At 46.8% G+C, this 21,481-nt stretch overlaps 1 protein-coding gene across 3 annotated transcripts in view; it reads right to left on the bottom strand.

Annotated features, from left to right (window-relative positions):
- Positions 1-20,854, bottom strand: part of LOC112240545 (alpha-actinin-1) — a 111,182-nt gene extending 90,328 nt beyond the window's left edge. For all 3 annotated transcript variants that reach the window (XM_042330318.1, XM_042330316.1, XM_042330317.1), the window contains exon 1: positions 20,414-20,854. In XM_042330318.1, coding sequence (XP_042186252.1) covers positions 20,414-20,530 — 117 coding nt within the window. In that variant the 5' untranslated portion in view covers positions 20,531-20,854. The remainder of the gene's footprint in view (positions 1-20,413) is intronic.
- Positions 20,855-21,481: the final 627 nt, after the last annotated feature.

The raw sequence follows: 21,481 nt of genomic DNA, 5'->3' as shown, positions 1-21,481 counted from the left end.
CTGAAGAGGAGGAGGGCCAGGCCTCACTCAGTCTGCTCCACTCTGGAGAGGAGGAGGAGGGCCTAACTCAGTCTGCTCCACTCTGAAGAGGAGGAGGAGGGCCTAACTCAGTCTACTCCACTCTGGAGAGGAGTTAGTTCACCTCAAAGAATGCCCCATCATCGGATTCCTCCCCTCGGTCGCTGATTTCCCACAATGCTGTCTGTTCTGTCCTGGCTACAGGCTACAGTCCACTCTCAACAAAACACACACACACGGCCCACCCTCAACAAAACATACACACGGCTCACTCTCAACAAAACACAAACACGGCCCACTCTCAACAAAAGAGAGACAGACAGGCAGACACAGACAGACGGACAAATATAAAGGTCACATGACAGAGCAGCCAGAGGAAATGCACTGGTTGGACATTCCTGTCTTTGTTACCTGTCTGTCTGTCTGTCTGCCTGCCTGCCTGCCTGCCTGTCTGCCTGTCTGTCTGTCTGTCTGTCTGTCTGTCTGTCTGTCTGTCTGTCTGTCTGTCTGTCTGTCTGTCTGTCTGTCTGTCTGCCTGCCTGTCAGTCTGCCTGTCTGTCTGTCTGTCTGTCTGCCTTTCTGCCTGTCTGTCTGCCTGCCTGCCTGTCTGCCAGTCTGCCTGTCTGTCTGTCTGTCTGTCTGTCTGCCTGTCTGCCTGTCTGTCTGCCTGTCTGTCTCCTTCCAGAACTAGTGCCCTGATTCGCCACCCTATTCATAATGTAATGCATACTTCATTACCACACACTGCACACTCCAATGTATTACATGACAACCTGATATCCATTGCCTTTAGCTCCCGATCTCTATATTAATACAGGGTTAGGTTTGTGTGTTTAGTAAGAAGAAGAGACTTGCTTGGGCCAAGAAACATGAGCAATGGACACCGGAGGAAATCTGTCCTTTGGTCTGATGAGTCCAAATTTGAGATTTTTGGTTCCAACCGCCATGTCTTTCTGAGACGCAGAGTAGGTGAATGGATGATCTCTGTATGTGTGGTTCCCACCATGAAGCATGAAGGAGGAGGTAGTGTGGAGGTGCTTTGCTGGTGACACTGTCTGTGATTTATTTAGAATTCAAGGCACACTTAACCAGCATGGCTACCACAACATTCTGCAGCGATTCCATCCGGTTTAGTGGGACTATCACTTGTTTTTCAACAGGACAATGACCCAACACACCTCCAGGCTGTGTAAGGGCGATTTGACCAAGAAGGAGAGTGATAGAGTGCTGCATCAGATGACCTGGCCTCCACAATTACCTGACCTCAACCTAATTGAGATGGTTTGGAATGAGATGGACCGCAGAGTGAAGGAAAAGCAGCCAAAAAGTGCTCAGCATACGTGGGAACTCCTTCAAGACTGTTGGAAAAGCATTCCTCATGAAGCTGGTTGAGAGAATGCAAAGAGTGTGCAAATCTGTCATCAAGGCAAAGGGTGTCTACTTGGAAGAATCTAAAATCTATTTTGATTTGTTTAACACTTTTTTGGTTCCTACATGATTCCGTATGTGTTATTTCATAGTGCTGATGTTTTCATTATTATTCTACAATGTAGAAAACAGTAAAACGAAGAAAAACCCTTGAATGAGTAGGTGTGTCCAAACTTTTGACTGGTACTGTATATATTACCATTAGAATATTAACATTAGAATATTAACATTAGAATATTACCATTAGAATATTACCATTAGAATATTACCATTAGTATATTACCATTAGAATGTTACCATTAGTATATTACCATTAGAATGTTACCATTAGAATATTACCATTAGTATATTCAGACCACAACATTTTTTCCACATTTTGTTGGATTACAACCTTATTCTAAAATGGATTACATAATTGTTTTCCCTATTCAATCTAAACACAATACCACATAAAGACAAAGTGAAAACAGGTTTAGAAAATGTAGAAAATGTATTTAAAAAAATAAAAAACAGAAATACCTTATTTACATAAGTATTCAAACCCATTGCTATGAGACTCAAAATTGAGCTCTGGTGCATCCTGTTTCCATTGATCATCCTTGATGTTTCTACAACTTGACTGGAGTCCACTTGAGGTACATTCTATTGATTGGACATGATTTGGAAAGGTACACACCTGTCTATATAAGGTCCCACAGTTCACAGTGCATGTCAGAGCAAAAACCAAGCCATGAGGTCGAAGGAATTGTCCGTAGAGCTCAGAGACAGGATTGTGTCGAGGCACAGATCTGGGGAAGGGTACCAACACATTTCTGCAGCATTGAAGGTCCCCAAGAACACAGTGGCCTCCATCATTCTTAAATGAAAGAAGTTTGTAACCACCAAGACTCTTCCTGGAACTGGCTGCCCGGCCAAACTGAGCAATCAGGGGAGAAGAGGCTTGGTCAGGGAGGTGACCAAGAACCCGATGGTCACTCTGACAGAGCTCCAGAGTTCCTCTGTGGAGATGGGAGAACATTCCAGGACAACTATTTCTGCAGCACTAGAGTTCCAAGTATATTAAGGTAAAACAATACTGTAGAGAACAATCTAATGATTAGTTCTATGTCATTTATAAGGACATAGGGCAAAGAAAACTACATGGTGACATTCATTTTGTAGCGCCATCTTGAACTGTCCCATTTTTGTCTACATTGTACAGCAGTGAGTCAAAGCCCTACAATATAGCATCATTGACTTGAATGAAGAGACCCCATTCTCCTCATTCTAGTTCTGTGAATACTCCTGTTGCCACAGCATGGAAATATAGCGTTTTGGCGCAGGTACAGCTATGAACACGATTGCCTCTAGTGACAATACTACCGTAGCTAGCTAGTCACTTATTATATGGTTTTAGAATGTAAAAGGTTTTTCTCCTCCTCTTCCTTATGATGTAGTGCCAAATACTTACAAGGCTACCCAGACCTCCTCGCCAAGGCTACCCAGACCTCCTTGCCAAGGCTACCCAGACCTCCTCGCCAAGGCTACCCAGATCTCCTCCCCAAAGCTACCCAGACCTCCTCGCCAAAGCTACCCAGACCTTCTCGCCAAGGCTACCCAGACCTCCTTGCCAAAGCTACCCAGACCTCCTTGCCAAGGCTACCCAGACCTCCTTGCCAAGGCTACCCAGATCTCCTCGCCAAAGCTACCCAGACCTCCTCGCCAAAGCTACCCAGACCTCCTCGCCAAAGCTACCCAGACCTCCTCGCCAAAGCTACCCAGACCTCCTCGCCAAAGCTACCCAGACCTCCTCGCCAAGGCTACCCAGACCTCCTTGCCAAGGCTACCCAGATCTCCTCTCCAAGGCTACCCAGACCTCCTTGCCAAGGCTACCCAGATCTCCTCTCCAAGGCTACCCAGACCTCCTTGCCAAGGCTACCCAGATCTCCTCGCCAAGGCTACCCAGACCTCCTCACCAAAGCTACCCAGACCTCCTCGCCAAGGCTACCCAGACCTCCTCACCAAAGCTACCCAGACCTCCTCACCAAAACTACCCAGACCTCCTCGCCAAGGCTACCCAGACCTCCTTGCCAAGGCTACCCAGATCTCCTCCCCAAAGCTACCCAGACCTCCTCGCCAAAGCTACCCAGACCTCCTCGCCAAGGCTACCCAGACCTCCTTGCCAAGGCTACCCAGACCTCCTCGCCAAAGCTACCCAGACCTCCTCGCCAAAGCTACCCAGACCTCCTCGCCAAAGCTACCCAGACCTCCTCACCAAAGCTACCCAGATCTCCTCGCCAAGGCTACCCAGACCTCCTCGCCAAGGCTACCCAGATCTCCTCGCCAAGGCTACCCAGACCTCCTCACCAAAGCTACCCAGACCTCCTCGCCAAGGCTACCCAGACCTCCTCACCAAAGCTACCCAGACCTCCTCGCCAAAGCTACCCAGACTGCCTCGCCAAAACACAGAGGACAATTTTTTTTATTGACTGATTTGGAAAGAGTTTATTTGTCGTTACATGTAAACTCTGTCTCTTTGGTGGTGGTGGTGAGAGAGGAAGACATTTCTTCCTTAAGTTATAGCTGCACAGTCAGTGTGTACAGTGGACACATTTGACTCTTTAAACAGTGCATTCTGTTATCTGACTGGAGAGTTAATGTAACGCCACCAGGACATTGATGCAAATATTCACCTCAGTCCTTTTCTCAGGTCCATATTTAGACATATATTAGTCATGGATTGGAAACGAGCAGGGGTGTAAACAACTTGTGTTGTACTTACTTGGGACTATTTAGTGAGTGACGACTTGGAATGTTCGTCCACTAGCTCATTCATAGTGATGAACTGTACTGTCCTCCAGGAACTAGCTCATTCATAGTGAACTGTACTGTACTCCAGGAACTAGCTCATTCATAGTGAACTGTACTGTACTCCAGGAACTAGCTCATTCATAGTGATGAACTGTACTGTACTCCAGGAACTAGCTCATTCATAGTGATGAACTGTACTGTACTCCAGGAACTAGCTCATTCATAGTGATGAACTGTACTGTACTCCAGGAACTAGCTCATTCATAGTGATGAACTGTACTGTACTCCAGGAACTACCTCATTCATAGTGAACTGTACTGTACTCCAGGAACTAGCTCATTCATAGTGAACTGTACTGTACTCCAGGAACTAGCTCATTCATAGTGATGAACTGTACTGTACTCCAGGAACTAGCTCATTCATAGTGAACTGTACTGTACTCCAGGAACTAGCTCATTCATAGCGAACTGTACTGTACTCCAGGAACTAGCTCATTCATAGTGATGAACTGTACTGTACTCCAGGAACTAGCTCATTCATAGTGAACTGTACTGTACTCCAGGAACTAGCTCATTCATAGTGAACTGTACTCTACTCCAGGAACTAGCTCATTCATAGTGATGAACTGTACTGTACTCCAGGAACTAGCTCATTCATAGTGAACTGTACTGTACTCCAGGAACTAGCTCATTCATAGTGAACTGTACTGTACTCCAGGAACTAGCTCATTCATAGTGATGAACTGTACTGTACTCCAGGAACTAGCTCATTCATAGAGATGAACTGTACTGTACTCCAGGAACTAGCTCATTCATAGTGATGAACTGTACTGTACTCCAGGAACTAGCTCATTCATAGTGATGAACTGTACTGTACTCCAGGAACTACCTCATTCATAGTGAACTGTACTGAACTCCAGGAACTAGCTCATTCATAGTGAACTGTACTGTACTCCAGGAACTAGCTCATTCATAGTGAACTGTACTGTACTCCAGGAACTAGCTCATTCATAGTGAACTGTACTGTACTCCAGGAACTAGCTCATTCATAGTGATGAACTGTACTGTACTCCAGGAACTAGCTCATTCATAGTGATGAACTGTACTGTACTCCAGGAACTAGCTCATTCATAGTGATGAACTGTACTGTACTCCAGGAACTAGCTCATTCATAGTGATGAACTGTACTGTACTCCAGGAACTACCTCATTCATAGTGAACTGTACTGTACTCCAGGAACTAGCTCATTCATAGTGAACTGTACTGTACTCCAGGAACTAGCTCATTCATAGTGAACTGTACTGTACTCCAGGAACTAGCTCATTCATAGCGAACTGTACTGTACTCCAGGAACTAGCTCATTCATAGCGAACTGTACTGTACTCCAGGAACTAGCTCATTCATAGTGAACTGTACTGTACTCCAGGAACTAGCTCATTCATAGTGAACTGTACTGTACTCCAGGAACTAGCTCATTCATAGTGAACTGTACTGTACTCCAGGAACTAGCTCATTCATAGTGAACTGTACTGTACTCCAGGAACTAGCTCATTCATAGTGAACTGTACTGTACTCCAGGAACTAGCTCATTCATAGTGAACTGTACTGTACTCCAGGAACTATTCTTCATTCTACTGCATGTACAGAAGATCTCATTCAATAATACACACGTCTAGCATAGTTGTAGGCAGAATGCAAAATGTTGTGATTGAGCTCTGGAGTGTGAATACCACTAATCGAAAGAAAGATGATTTGTGGATAAGAACCTCAGCTGAGAACCAGACTCGTTGAGAACTGACTTCCTCATCCAACTTGGAGGGTCAGGGGGCGATGTTGGAAGGCAAAGAGGAAACACACACACACACACACACACACACACACACACTGGTGCTGGAATATTTCTAGAATATTTCTTCCTGCTTCCACCGAGACACTGTTATTACACCTTTCTTCAAGCTAGGCGTGTCAGTTAAGAACCATTTTTATTTTATTTACAATGACGGCCTACACCGGCCTAACCCGGACGACGCCTGGGCCAATTGTGCTCCGCCCTATGGGACTCCCAATCACGGCCGGTTGTGATACAGCCTGGAATCAAACCAGGGTAGTGACACCTCTAGCACTGAGATGCAGTGGCTTAGACGGCTGCGCCACTCTGGAGCCCAATGTGTTCAATAATGACCGAGCCTGGGGCAGAGTGGTGTGTGTGTGTGTGTGTGTGTGTGTGTGTGTGTGTGTGTGTGTGTGTGAGGGGGGGAGGCAATCTGTCTGCATTGTTGTCTGCATTGTTGTCTGCATGTTTCCAGGTTTTTTTCCCAGCACTTACATGGAAACAGCATAGTTGGCGCTTTCACTGACTAACGTTATCAATTACAATCAGTTTATGTGCATGACACGTGGGGCTCCACAGTGGCAGAGCATTGTATGCATCTCTTGTGTGTGGAGTAAAGGGGGTCTAGGATTTTTTTTATGCGTAGAATAGAGAGACACTGACTCCTCCCCCTTCCATCCTGGGTAGAGTAGAGACACTGACTCCTCCCCCTTCCATCCTGGGTAGAGTAGAGACACTGACTCCTCCCCTTCCATCCTGGGTAGAGTAGAGACACTGACTCCTCCCCATTCCATCCTGGGTAGAGTAGAGATACTGACTCCTCCCCATTCCATCCTGGGTAGAGTAGAGACACTGACTCCTCCCCTTCCATCCTGGGTAGAGTAGAGATACTGACTCCTCCCCTTCCATCCTGGGTAGAGTAGAGACACTGTCTCCTCCCCTTCCATCCTGGGTAGAATAGAGAGACACTGACTCCTCCCCTTCCATCCTGGGTAGAGTAGAGACACTGACTCCTCCCCTTCCATCCTGGGTAGAGTAGAGACACTGACTCCTCCCCTTCCATCCTGGGTAGAATAGAGACACTGACTCCTCCCCTTCCATCCTGGGTAGAATAGAGAGACACTGACTCCTCCCCCTTCCATCCTGGGTAGAGTAGAGACACTGTCTCCTCCCCCTTCCATCCTGGGTAGAGTAGAGACACTGATTCCTCCCCCTTCCATCCTGGGTAGAATAGCGAGACACTGACTCCTCCCCCTTCCATCCTGGTTTTGTGTTCATCTTGAAATGCATGACTTCTTTTTTACAACCTTGAGGTTGGGTTGTAAATACTCTTGCTTTGGGGACAACAGCACTTAGGTTTTAAATAAGGCCCCGGGACAGACCTTGAGGTTGGATTGGTTGAATACCTTTACCCCTTGTACGACATGCAGTGATTCCCTCATTTAAGACTTTCAGCTCTTATTTTCACTTTTGTTTTTATATTTAATTTCTTCGGATACTGCATGTGGGGGTCTTCCTACCACAGTGACAAATTACTTCTCATATGGGACCACTGCGCTCCTATTGGGCTCTGTTGACTAGAAAATAGAATCATAATCTTAAATCTAAACCCTACCTCTAATTTTAGCTCCTAACCCTCATCCTAACCCTAACCTTAACCTCTGCATCCTGTCCTCTAACCCCTAACCCTAGCCTCTAACCCTAGACTCTAGCCCCTAACCACTAACCCCTAGCCTCAAACCCCTAACCCCTAGCCTCAAACCCTAGCCTTTAACCCCAGCCTCAAACCCTAGCCTCAAACCCTAGCCTTTAACCCCAGCCTCTAACGCTTGCCTCTAACCCCTAACCCCAGCCTCTAACCCTAGTCTCTAACCCTTGCCTCTAACCCCTAACCCCAGCCTCAAACCCTAGCCTCAAACCCTAGCCTTTAACCCCAGCCTCAAACCCTAGCCTCAAACGCTTGCTTCTAACCCCAGCCTCTAACGCTTGCCTCTAACCCCTAACCCCAGCCTCAAACCCTAGCCTTTAACCCCAGCCTCAAACCCTAGCCTCTAACGCTTGCCTCTAACCCCTAACCCCAGCCTCTAACACTCCTCTCTCTTTGGGGTGGATAAATGAATAAAACACGTCATCTTATGAGTCTGGTTTCTTTTGAAATCCCCATTTCCCCTTTTGTTTTCTTTCAGTTTAATTTGTATTCATTTTAAATGTATTTGTTGACTGATGACCTGTGGCTACTCAACACCTTTTGGGGTTGGGTTAATAGTCCCCTAACCTAACCCTAACCTGGGTGAGTCTCAAATGGCACCTTATTCACTATAGGTCCATAGGGTCCTGGTCCAAAGTAGTGCACTATATAGGGAATAGGGCACCCTATTCACTATAGGTCCATAGTGTTCTGGTCCAAAGTAGTGCACTATATAGGGAATAGGGTGCCGTTTGGAACTAACGCCATACGTCTCTCTTTTAGTTTACAGAGACAGAGAACGGAGCCGTGTTCAGGACTGTAATGTCAGCCAGATTTGTGTTGCGAGGCAAGAGAGCTTGCCTTGCTATTTCCTTCAGGCTCAGACTCAGCCATGGTTGGAATGCAATGAACAATCATTTATCCTGGAACTTAATGGATTGTGGAATCAATTCAAACCTTATCTTCCCCATAGCACAAAGGAGACAGGTTGGGCTGGGGAATGTAGGAGGTGCCAAGGCTGCAGACGGAGAAGGGGCGGGGCTTGGAGGGGGGCAAATTGAAGGTGCAACAACTCAGTCGTTTCCTTATAAGGACAAGCCTGGACAAATCAGCCCTCAGCAACCAGTCATTCAATCAGCCAGTCATCCAGCCAGTCAGTCAACCAGTCATTCAATCAGCCAGTCATCCAGCCAGTCAGTCAACCAGTCTTTCAATCAGCCAGTCATCCAGCCAGTCAGTCAACTAGTCATTCAATCAGCCAGTCATCCAGCCAGTCAGTCAACCAGTCATTCAATCAACCAGTCATCCAGCCAGTCAGTCAACTAGTTATTCAATCAGCCAGTCAGTCAACCAGTCATTCAATCAGCCAGTCAACCAGTCATTTAATCAGCCAGTCAGTCAACCAGTCATTCAGTCAGTCATCCAGTCAACCAGTCATCCAGCCAGTCAGTCATCCAGCCAGTCATCCAGCAAGTCATCCAGCCAGTCATCCAGCCAGCCAGTCATCCAGCCAGTCAGTCAGTCATCCAGCCAGTCAGTCAGTCATCCAGCCAGCCAGTCATCCAGTCAGTCATCCAGTCAGCCAGCCAGCCATCCAGCCAGTCATCCAGCCAGTCATCCAGCCATCCACCTACACTCACCACAGCCCTGGCTACACAGGAAGTATATTCTAGATGATGACATTATGAATCTGTAGATGGAAATACAGAGAGGTACCGAGACAGAGACTTAAACTCAGCATAAAAAAAGAAAACGTCCCTTTTTTCGGGACCCTGTCTTTCAAAGATAATTCGTAAAAATCCAAATAATTTCACAGATCTTCATTGTAAAGGGTTTAAACACTGTTTCCCATGCTTGTTCAATGAACCATAAACAAGTAATGAACATGCACCTGTGGAACGGTCGTTAAGACACTAACAGCTTACAGACGGTAGACAATTAAGGTCACAGTTAAGAACATTTAGGACACCAAAGAGGCCTTTCTACTGACTCTGAAAAACACCAAAAGAAAGATGCCCAGGGTCCCTGCTCATCTGCGTGAACGTGCCTTAGGCATGCTGCAAGGAGGCAGATGTGGCCAGGGTAATAAATTGCAATGTCCGTACTGTGAGACGCCTAAGACAGCGCTACAGGGAGACAGGACGGACAGCTGATCGTCCTCGCAGTGGCAGATCATGTGTAACAACACCTGCAGTGTCTCCCGACCCCTCCTGTCTCAGCCTCCAGTATTTACGCTGCAGTAGTTTATGTGTCGGGGGGCTGGGGTCAGTCTGTTATATCTGGAGTATTTCTCCTGTCTCAGCCTCCAGTATTTATGCTGCAGTAGTTTATGTGTCGGGGGCTGGGGTCAGTCTGTTATATCTGGAGTATTTCTCCTGTCTCAGCCTCCAGTATTTATGCTGCAGTAGTTTATGTGTCGGGGGCTGGGGTCAGTCTGTTATATCTGGAGTATTTCTCCTGTCTCAGCCTCCAGTATTTATGCTGCAGTAGTTTATGTGTCGGGGGGCTGGGGTCAGTCTGTTATATCTGGAGTACTTCTCCTGTCCTATCCGGTGTCCTGTGTGAATTTAAGTATGCTCTCTCTAATTCTCTCTCTTTCTCTCTCTCGGAGGACCTGAGCCCTAGGACTATGCCTCAGGACTACCTGACATGATGACTCCTTGCTGTCCCCAGTCCACCTGGCCATGCTGCGGCTATGGAACCCTGACCTGTTCACCGGACATGCTACCTGTTCCAGACCTGCTGTTTTCAACTCTCTAGAGACAGCAGGAGTGGTAGAGATACTCTCAATGATCGGCTATGAAAAGCCTACTGACATTTACTCCTGAGGTGCTGACGTGCTGCACCCTCGACATCACTGTGATTATTAGTATTTGACCCTGCTGGTCATTTATGAACATTTGAACATCTTGGCCATGTTATGTTATAATCTCCACCCGGCACAGCCAGAAGAGGACTGGCCACCCCATATAGCCTGGTTCCTCTCTAGGTTTCTTCCTAGGTTTTGGCCTTTCTAGGGAGTTTTTCCTAGCCACCGTGCTTCTACACCTGCATTGCTTGCTGTTTGGGGTTTTAGGCTGGGTTTCTGTACAGCACTTTGTGACATCAGCTGATGTAAGAAGGGCTTTATAAATACATTTGATTGATTATATGCACAGGATCGGTACATCCGAACATCACACCTGTGGGACAGGTACAGGATGGCAACAACAACTGTCCAAGTTACACCAGGAACACACAATCCCTCCATCAGTGTTCAGACTGTCCGCAATAGGCTGAGAGAGGCTGGACTGAGGGCTTGTAGGCCTGTTGTAAGGCAGGTCCTCACCAGACATCACCGGCAACAACATCGCCTATGGGCACAAACCCACCGTCGCTGGACCAGACAGGACTGGCTAAAAGTGCTCTTCACTGACGAGTTGCGGTTTTGCTTCACCAGGGGTGATGGTCGGATTCGCATTTATCGTTGAAGGAATGAGTGTTACACCGAGGCCTGTACTCTGGTGCGGGATTGATTTGGAGGTGGAGGGTCCGTCATGGTCTGGGTCGGTGTGTCATAGCATCATCGGACTGAGCTTGTTGTCATTGCAGGCAATCTCAGCACTGTGCGTTGCAGGGAAGACATCCTCCTCCCTCATGTGGTACCCTTCCTGCAGGCTCATCCTGACATGACCCTCCAGCATGACAATGTCACCAGCCATACTGCTCGTTCTGTACGTGATTTCCTGCAAGACAGGAATGTCAGTGTTCTGCCATGGACAGCGAAGAGCCCGGATCTCAAATCCCATTGAGCACGTCTATGAACTGTTGGATCGGAGGGTGAGGGCTAGGGCCATTCGCCCCAGAAATGTCTGAGAACTTGCAGGTGCCTTGGAGAAGAGTGGGGTAACATCTCAAAGCAAGAACTGGCAAATCTGGTGAAGTCCATGAGGAGGAGATGTACTGCAATAATTAATGCAGCTGGTGGCCACACCAGATACCGACTATTACTTTTGAACACCCCTTTGTTCAGGGACACATTATTCCCATTTCTGTTAGTCACATGTCTGTGGAACTTGTTCAGTTTACGTCTCAGTTGTTGAAACTTGTCATGTTCATACAAATATTTACACATGTTAAGTTTGCTGAAAATAAACGCAGTTGACAGTGAGAGGACGTTTTTTTTGTTGCTGAGTTTATAGACCCTCTTTAACATATATATCAACGAATAGGCGAGGGCACTAGAACAGTCTGCAGCACCCGGCCTCAACCTACTAGAATCTGAAGTCAAATGTCTGCTGTTTGCTGATGATCTGGTGCTTCTGTCCCCAACCAAGAAGGGCCTACAGCAGCACCTAGATCTTCTGCACAGATTCTGCCAGACCTGGGACCTGACAATTAATCCCAGTAAGACAAAAAATAATGGTGTTCCAAAAAAGTTGCCAGGACCACAAATACAAATTCCATCTAGACACCGTTGCCCAAGAACACACAAAAAACTATACATACCTCGGCCATAAACATCAGCGCCACAGGTAACTTCCACAAAGCTGTGAACGATCTGAGAGACAAGGCAAGAAGGGCATTCTATGCCATCAAAAGGAACATCAAATTCGACATACCGATTAGGATCAGGGTAAAAACACTTGAATCAGTTATAGAACCCATTGCCCTTTATGGTTGTGAAGTCTGGGATCCGCTCACCAACCAAGAATTCACAAAATGGGACAAACACCAAATTGAGACTCTGCATACAGAATTCTGCAAAAATATCCTCCTTAGTACAACGTAAAACACCTAATAATGCATGCAGAGCAGAGAGATGAACCTGGAGAAGAGTCCCCTAAGCAAGCTGGTCCTGGGGCTCTGTTCACAAACACAAACAGATCTCCACAGAGCAGCAACACAATTAGACCCAACCAAATCATGAGAAAACTAAAAGATAATTACTTGACACATTGGAAATCATTTACAAAAAACCCCAGAGCAAACTAGAATGATTTGTGGCCTTAAACAGAGAGTACACAGTGGCAGAATACCTGACCACTGTGACTGACCCAAACTTAAGGAAAGCTTTGACTATGTACAGACTCAGTGAGCATAGCCTTGCTATTGAGAAAGGCCGCCGTAGGCAGACATGGCTATCAAGAGAAGACAGGTTATGTCCTCACTGCCCACAAAATGAGGTGGAAACTGAGCTGCACTTCCTAACCTCCTGCCAAATGTATGACCATATTAGAGACACATATTTCCCTCAGATTACACAGATCCACAAAGAATTCGAAAACAAACCCAATTTTGATAAACTCCCATATCTACTGGGTGAAATACCACAGTGTGCCATCACAGCAGCAAGATTTGTGACCTGTTGCCACGAGAAAAGGTCAACCAGTGAAGAACAAACACCATTGTAAATACAACCCATATTTATGTTTATTTAATTTCCATTTTGTACTATTTGCACATACAACACCGTATACAGATATAATACGTTGAAGATGTCGTTCCCATAGCAACGATTAAAACATTCCCTAACCAGAAACCGTGGATTGATGGCAGCATTTGTGTGAAACTGAAGGCGCGAACCACTGCTTTTAATCAGGGCAAGGTGTCTGGTAACATGACTGAATACAAACAGTGCAGCTATTCCCTCCGCAAGGCTATCAAACAAGCTAAGCGTCAGTACAGAGACAAAGTAGAATCTCAATTCAACGGCTCAGACACAAGAGGCATGTGGCAGGGTCTACAGTCAATCACAGACTACAGGAAGAAACCCAGCCCAGTCACGGACCAGGATGTCTTGCTCCCAGGCAGACTAAATAACTTTTTTGCCCGCTTTGAGGACAATACAGTGCCACTGACACGGCCTGCAACGAAAACATGCGGTCTCTCCTTCACTGCAGCCGAGGTGAGTAAGACATTTAAACGTGTTAACCCTCGCAAGGCTGCAGGCCCAGAGCATGCGCAGACCAGACGGCCTACAGGGAGGAGGTGAGGGCCCTCGGAGTGTGGTGTCAGGAAAATAACCTCACACTCAACGTCAACAAAACTAAGGAGATGATTGTGGACTTCAGGAAACAGCAGAGGGAACACCCCCCCATCCACATCGATGGAACAGTAGTGGAGAGGGTAGCAAGTTTTAAGTTCCTCGGCATACACATCACAGACAAACTGAATTGGTCCACTCACACAGACAGCATCGTGAAGAAGGCGCAGCAGCGCCTCTTCAACCTCAGGAGGCTGAAGAAATTCGGCTTGTCACCAAAAGCACTCACAAACTTCTACAGATGCACAATCGAGAGCATCCTGGCAGGCTGTATCACCGCCTGGTATGGCAACTGCACCGCCCTCAACCGTAAGGCTCTCCAGAGGGTAGTGAGGTCTGCACAACGCATCACCGGGGGCAAACTACCTGCCCTCCAGGACACCTACACCACCCGATGCTACAGGAAGGCCATAAAGATCATCAAGGACATCAACCACCCGAGCCACTGCCTGTTCACCCCGCTGTCATCCAGAAGGCGAGGTCAGTACAGGTGCATCAAAGCTGGGACCGAGAGACTGAAAAACAGCTTCTATCTCAAGGCCATCAGACTGTTAAACAGCCACCACTAACATTGAGTGGCTGCTGCCAACACACTGTCAATGACACTGACTCAACTCCAGCCACTTTAATAATGGGAATTGATGGGAAATGATGTAAATATATCACTAGCCACTTTAAACAATGTTACCTTATATAATGTTACTTACCCTACATTATTCATCTCATATGCATACGTATATACTGTACTCTATATCATCGACTGCATCCTTATGTAATACATGTATCACTAGCCACTTTAACTATGCCACTTGGTTTACATACTCATCTCATATGTATATACTGTACTCGATATCATCTACTGTATCTTGCCTATGCTGCTCTGTACCATCACTCATTCATATATCCTTATGTACATATTCTTTATCCCCTTACACTGTGTATAAGACAGTAGTTTTGGAATTGTTAGTTAGATTACTTGTTCGTTATTACGGCATTGTCGGAACTAGAAGCACAAGCATTTCGCTACACTCGCATTAACATCTGCTAACCATGTGTATGTGACAAATAAATTTGATTTGATTTGATTTGATTTTAATATGATATTTGAAATGTCTTTATTCTTTTAGAACTTCTGTGAATGTAATGTTTACTGTTCATTTGTATTGTTTATTTCACTTTTGTTTATTATCTGCTTTGGCAATGTTAACATATGTTTCCCCATGCCAATAAAGCTCTGAAATTGAATTCAGAGATAGAGAGAGAGGGAGGAGTGAGAGAGAGAGAAAGAGAGAGCAAAAGAGAGAAAAATCGAGAAGGGAAGGAGAGAGAGAGAAGAGGGAGGGAGAGAGACAGAGTTGGAAGGGCGAGAGAGAGAGAGAGAGAGAGAGAGAGAGAGAGAGAGAGAGAGAGAATGAAACTAAGGTGTCATTATTAAGTTATAATCATATATAAGTATCTACTACAAAGATATTTTTCTAGTCTTATTTCAATATTTTAAGTCCCAACAGAACTTTTAAAATGGGGGACTTTTATTTTGAAGGCGAACCGCAAACTCCACTAGTCCACACACACAGGATGACACGGACGGTGACCATAGCAACAGAGTAAACAAATGTTTTCCATGTGTGAAATTGCCATATGCATGCATAAAAAGTAGTTACAGGCAACATAAATGAGAAAACAATGATTTTTATTGTTAGACATGACTGTGTGTAAACCTACAATGTTAGCCAACTAACTAGCTGATCTAGAACCAATGAAAATGTGTGGCCCGCCCACAGCCGACCCCACCCCATGTGCCTCAGAGAGGGGTACTTGGAGAGGAGAGGCATTCACAGATAAGGAGATCTGGAGAGAGAGCCTTTATACCTGAGAGAGTCAAGTTCAGACATGCTATGTCAACAACACTATATCCCTCAGTCAGAAAAACAACCCTGGTAGAGGAAACCATAGACACATCATTCAATTACTAGAGGGGTTATGTCATAAAACCCTCAAAGTTCCAGATTGGGGCGAAAAATGGCAGCTATCTTGTTCAGGGATAAATCCAAAAACCAGTCTAATTGGAATGAATGGCAGAAGAGTCTTAAGTGATGCCCATCACTCCCAGTGTGCTCCCATCCCTCCCAGAGTGCTCCCATCCCTCCCAGAGTGCTCCCATCCCTCCCAGAGTGCTCCCATCCCTCCCAGAGTGCTCCCATCCCTCCCAGCATGCTCCCATCCCTCCCAGAGTGCTCCCATCCCTCCCAGAGTGCTCCCATCCCTCCCAGCATGCTCCCATCCCTCCCAGAGTGCTCCCATCCCTCCCAGCATGCTCCCATCCCTCCCAGAGTGCTCCCATCCCTCCCAGCATGCTCCCATCCCTCCCAGCATGCTCCCATCCCTCCCAGCATGCTCCCATCCCTCCCAGCATGCTCCCATCCCTCCCAGAGTGCTCCCATCCCTCCCAGAGTGCTCCCATCCCTCCCAGAGTGCTCCCATCCCTCCCAGCATGCTCCCATCCCTCCCAGAGTGCTCCCATCCCTCCCAGAGTGCTCCCATCCCTCCCAGAGTGCTCCCATCACTCCCAGCGTGCTCCCATCCCTCCCAGAGTGCTCCCATCCCTCCCAGCATGCTCCCATCCCTCCCAGAGTGCTCCCATCCCTCCCAGAGTGCTCCCATCCCTCCCAGCATGCTCCCATCCCTCCCAGAGTGCTCCCATCCCTCCCAGAGTGCTCCCATCCCTCCCAGTGTGCTCCCATCCCTCCCAGAGTGCTCCCATCCCTCCCAGTGTGCTCCCATCCCTCCCAGTGTGCTCCCATCCCTCCCAGAGTGCTCCCATCCCTCCCAGTGTGCTCCCATCCCTCCCAGTGTGCTCCCATCCCTCCCAGAGTGCTCCCATCCCTCCCAGAGTGCTCCCATCCCTCCCAGCGTGCTCCCATCCCTCCCAGAGTGCTCCCATCCCTCCCAGAGTGCTCCCATCCCTCCCAGCGTGCTCCCATCCCTCCCAGTGTGCTCCCATCCCTCCCAGTGTGCTCCCATCCCTCCCAGCGTGCTCCCATCCCTCCCAGTGTGCTCCCATCCCTCCCAGTGTGCTCCCATCCCTCCCAGAGTGCTCCCATCCCTCCCAGCGTGCTCCCATCCCTCCCAGTGTGCTCCCATCCCTCTCAGCGTGCTCCCACCCCTCCCAGCGTGCTCCCATCCCTACCAGCGTGCTCCCACCCCTCCCAGTGTGCTCCCATCCCTCCCAGAGTGCTCCCATCCCTCCCACCCCTCCCAGCGTGCTCCCATCCCTCCCACCCCTCCCAGTGTGCTCCCATCCCTCCCAGAGTGCTCCCATCCCTCCCAGAGTGCTCCCATCCCTCCCAGAGTGCTCCCATCCCTCCCAGAGTGCTCCCATCCCTCCCACCCCTCCCAGCATGCTCCTATCGTGCTCCCATCCCTCCCACCCCTCCCAGCGTGCTCCTATCGTGCTCCCATCCCTCCCACCCCTCCCAGTGTGCTCCCATCCCTCCCAGAGTGCTCCCATCCCTCCCAGAGTGCTCCCATCCCTCCCAGAGTGCTCCCATCCCTCCCACCCCTCCCAGCGTGCTCCTATCGTGCTCCCATCCCAAAACGTTTTTAGTCTAGTCAGAGCTCCAAACAATAACCCACTTCTCTCTCTCTTTGTGTTCAGAAACACATGATACAATTAGGAATCTGGTGATGTGTGACCATACGGAGTAGTCAAGCCACTGAGGAGGGATGAGCCCTGAAGGGTTCTCCCCCCCAAAACACAAACACCAACAGAGTATGACTCCACTCACTCAAAACACAAACGCCATCAGAGTATGACTCCACTCACTCAAAACACAAACACAATCAGAGTATGACTCCACTCACTCAAAACACAAACGCCATCAGAGTATGACTCCACTCACTCAAAACACAAACACAATCAGAGTATGACTCCACTCACTCAAAACACAAACGCCATCAGAGTATGACTCCACTCACTCAAAACACAAACGCCATCAGAGTATGACTCCACTCACTCAAAACACAAACACAATCAGAGTATGACTCCACCCACTGTTTATGTTTTGGTTGTCATATGATTTGTTGTCATTCCTTCCCAACTGCTGATATATCACTCGGATCAAGTGCTCGTCTGAACTCTCACCGGATGCCTTTTGTCCCATTGTTTACATGACTGTGGGCAGCCGAGGCCTCTCTTTCTCGGGTCTGCTGACGTGATATGAAAGTAGAGTGATTTATGTTTCTAGAACCGTACCGCAATTGAGAATCGTTTCACGTTTAGATGGGGTATTTTGACTGTTTTTGGCTTCCAGAACCAATTCGCCTTTTAAACAGAACATGTATAAAACGGATGTGAAACGTCTAGCTTAGTTAGCTGTGGTGCAGCGCTAAATAGCGTTTCAATCGGTGACGTCACTTGCTCTGAGACCTTGAAGTAGCGCCCGGGTATGGGCGAGGGGACGATCTAAAGTTATACTGTTACACATGTAAGGTCCTTGGACTAAGGACTAACGTTAGTCTCCTTTAGTCCAATACTGGGTTATGGTTTAGCTAACCAAACCATCAGTTCTAGCTTGTTATTATTATCAACATGGCCATTACATTTTCTATTTGACATTTGCTTTCAAAAGGCAGCTCTAACATAGAACATATAGCCATTCAATTCTGCCGTGCTGATATACCGTGCGGTTATAGGGAAATAATGCACGCTCTAGAATGCCCTTCGAGCCAATCAGAAACGAGTATTCAACAATGCCATGGTATAAACAGCTATAATGCATCGCATAAGTCCTTGTTTGGTCTAGTTTATATGTCACCTCTACTGAATGCACTTCCTGTAAATATCTAAGGAACATCTTGTCATAAACTGAGAACATGAGGGTCTATTTAGTGGTCCCTTCCTTTGCTCTAAACAAACTGTCATATTATTTAAATAAAGGGCCAGCAACAGTACCGGTGGATTCTCACGTATTCCATGGTAGTTGACTACTATGATAACTACTCTTAACAGCACCAACTGCTGTAGTCAGTGCCTCGAGAAAATACTATCTTGAGGTAAAAAGACAGGCTTGTGCTAGTTGTTGTCTGCCAGCATCTGTAATTATTTACGTGCGACCCCTAACCTCGCATACCTAGCCGCCCCGGTGCTCTCACACCGGTCGCCGTGTGGCGGTGACGGCATAATTCCGGAAACTAGAAGCTGAAGCTTCCCAAGCAGGAAAAACAAATGAGGAAAGGAAAACGCTTTTCCAACTGCTGCTGCACGAGAAGGGGGACGATTATTACCATTTTAGGGCACGCTCGCTCACATCCAAGCCCTACCCTTCTAACCACACTGCTTACTCAGATTCCACCCCATTTTCTTCCCTCTTTTTTTCAATGCAACAAAAAAATATATACATTTAAAGTGTGGGAGAGAAAAAGAGAGCGCTCAAATTGTATATGTGAACTCTTTTTTTTCACCCATTCTCGACATACTTTCATTTGAACGACTCCATTGCGAAGTCTTGCCCAGTCATACCTGGGCAAATAGCTCTGATCTGAACTAATCATACCCCTCTTACAAAAAAAGAAAGCCGTTTTGAAACTGCAATAAAAGCGCAGTATCTGCAGTCGACTGTGGTATTTTTGGACGCAGTAATACTGCACTATAACTTCAGTTACACTGCAAAAGTACGGCAGCAAAATAACGGGTAATTTTGGATTGCATGATTTGCAGTGTACGTACAGCTGTTACACTGCACTCTGACTGCAATATTTTTTCTTAGGGGTCTTCAATTATATTATAGGCTTATCAATCCAATGTAGTTTTTATTTAACCTTTATTTAAAGTAGGCAAGTCAGTTAAAGAACAAATTCTTATTTACAAGGACGGCCTAGGAACACTACCCGTGAGCATCAACACCAACAAAAACAAGTATGTTCTGTAGTGTAATTGTATGATAAAGTATGCCTGAATCATCACATAGACCACTATAATATGGTTGACATCACCAGACATTATGCGGATAGGAAGGTCTACAATAGAAGGAGAGGAGACGGGAAGAGGAGACACGATACAGCAGTTGAATGTCGAGGCGCAGGTCTGACATCTGTTGCTCTGCGAGGTGGGCGGGTTATTTCCAGGACTAATAGTTTTTCTAGGGGGGATGGGTATACGGGAGATTAGGCCACTCGTCCGGGCTACAGACAATATGCTGCTTCAATTACAGGCTAACCGGCTGCTTTTACGCGTGATGATAAAACACAAATCCTCCACGTAATGTTTATGTCAGTCCAAATCTTCTCGTGGTTCTAGTAGGCTAAACCCTTATTTTGAAAGGAAAAAAAAGTTGAGGAATTTAACGGGTTTTTTTTGCGTATCTAACTCTGAGTTTAATAAATGTAGTGTAAAAACATTAACTTTTTTTTTTTGTAAAAGTCATGGTCCAATATATTTTGGACAATAATAATGTTCCCAAGTTCCAACCATCAAAGAGCCGTATCAATGTCAAAGTAGCCTACAGGTTGACTGCTGCGCGTATGTCCCTCTCATCTCTGCAGCATTCAGAGGTGGAGGTAGAGGCATTCAAACACCTTTACCCACCAGGAGGGACTCGGAGCTAGATAGATCACACCGTAAAATGTATTCTATTCACCTTTCTCTGCTGCTTCTCCCACGCCGGGTCCAACAGCATATCCCGGTCCCAGTCATCTTCCTGAGGCATATAATCGTTTTCATCTCCGTCATACGGGTCCATGTCGAAAGTAGGCATGGATTATACTTCCTCGCGTTCCTGTGTTTTACCGGTACGGTACTCGGCGGTGGACCGGAGGTGATGTTGCAGCAGTATGTTGTTACCGTATACCGCACGACCAAGACGGTGTGGATGAAATTAACGGTCACAGGGGCTTCACTGTATCTCGCTTGCTGCTGACTCTCAGTTTCTCTCTCTCTCTCCGCTAAACTCACACAAAACCCCTCACCTTCTGTCTTTCTTTTTCTATCCAACTATTTTTTTTTCACCCACCGATCTAAAACGGGTAAGTAGGCAGGTCCTTGAACACTGGCGGAGATAGAAGCTAAACTTTGCTGTAATGAAATATAATAAAAAAGCTAAATGCAACGTCATTGGATACACAGGAGTTCTATGGCCCGCCCACCACCACCAAGTCCAACATAATTGGCTGTAGCAGCTGTCAGTGCAGAGACTTAATGTAGGCTATGTAGTTCTATTAGTATACATTGGGAGCTGTAGACGATCGGATACTTCGATTGGAGACATTCTAATGTGTTTCATGTAGTTTGAAACCATGCAAATCTAGACATAAATGCGTAATGCGCGCAAATTCTACCACCCGTATAAGGGTAATTTAGTCTGTGTATACCTACAACAAAAGCGCACCTCCCCCAGTTTACCTGTAGCTTGAGGCTATTTTCTGTTTCAGAAGCCGCGTTTGCCACCTGGAAGAGGAGACCACACCCATCCTCCTCTTCATCTGTCAGAAAGAGAGGTAGAGAGGTGGATAGGAGTTGCGCCATCTATGCAACTTGTTGACAGATAGATAGTCAGACAGACAGACACACATGACATCTATGTAACTTGTTGCCAGACAGACAGATAGACACACGGAACATCTATGTAGCTTGTTGCCAGACAGACAGACAGACACAGGACATTATGTAACTTGTTGCCAGACAGACAGACAGACATCTATGTAACTTG

This window comes from Oncorhynchus tshawytscha, linkage group LG11, assembly GCF_018296145.1.
Source record: "Oncorhynchus tshawytscha isolate Ot180627B linkage group LG11, Otsh_v2.0, whole genome shotgun sequence".
In the NCBI taxonomy this organism is placed as follows: Eukaryota; Metazoa; Chordata; class Actinopteri; order Salmoniformes; family Salmonidae; genus Oncorhynchus; species Oncorhynchus tshawytscha.
This window is presented reverse-complemented; position numbering and strand designations above follow the sequence as displayed.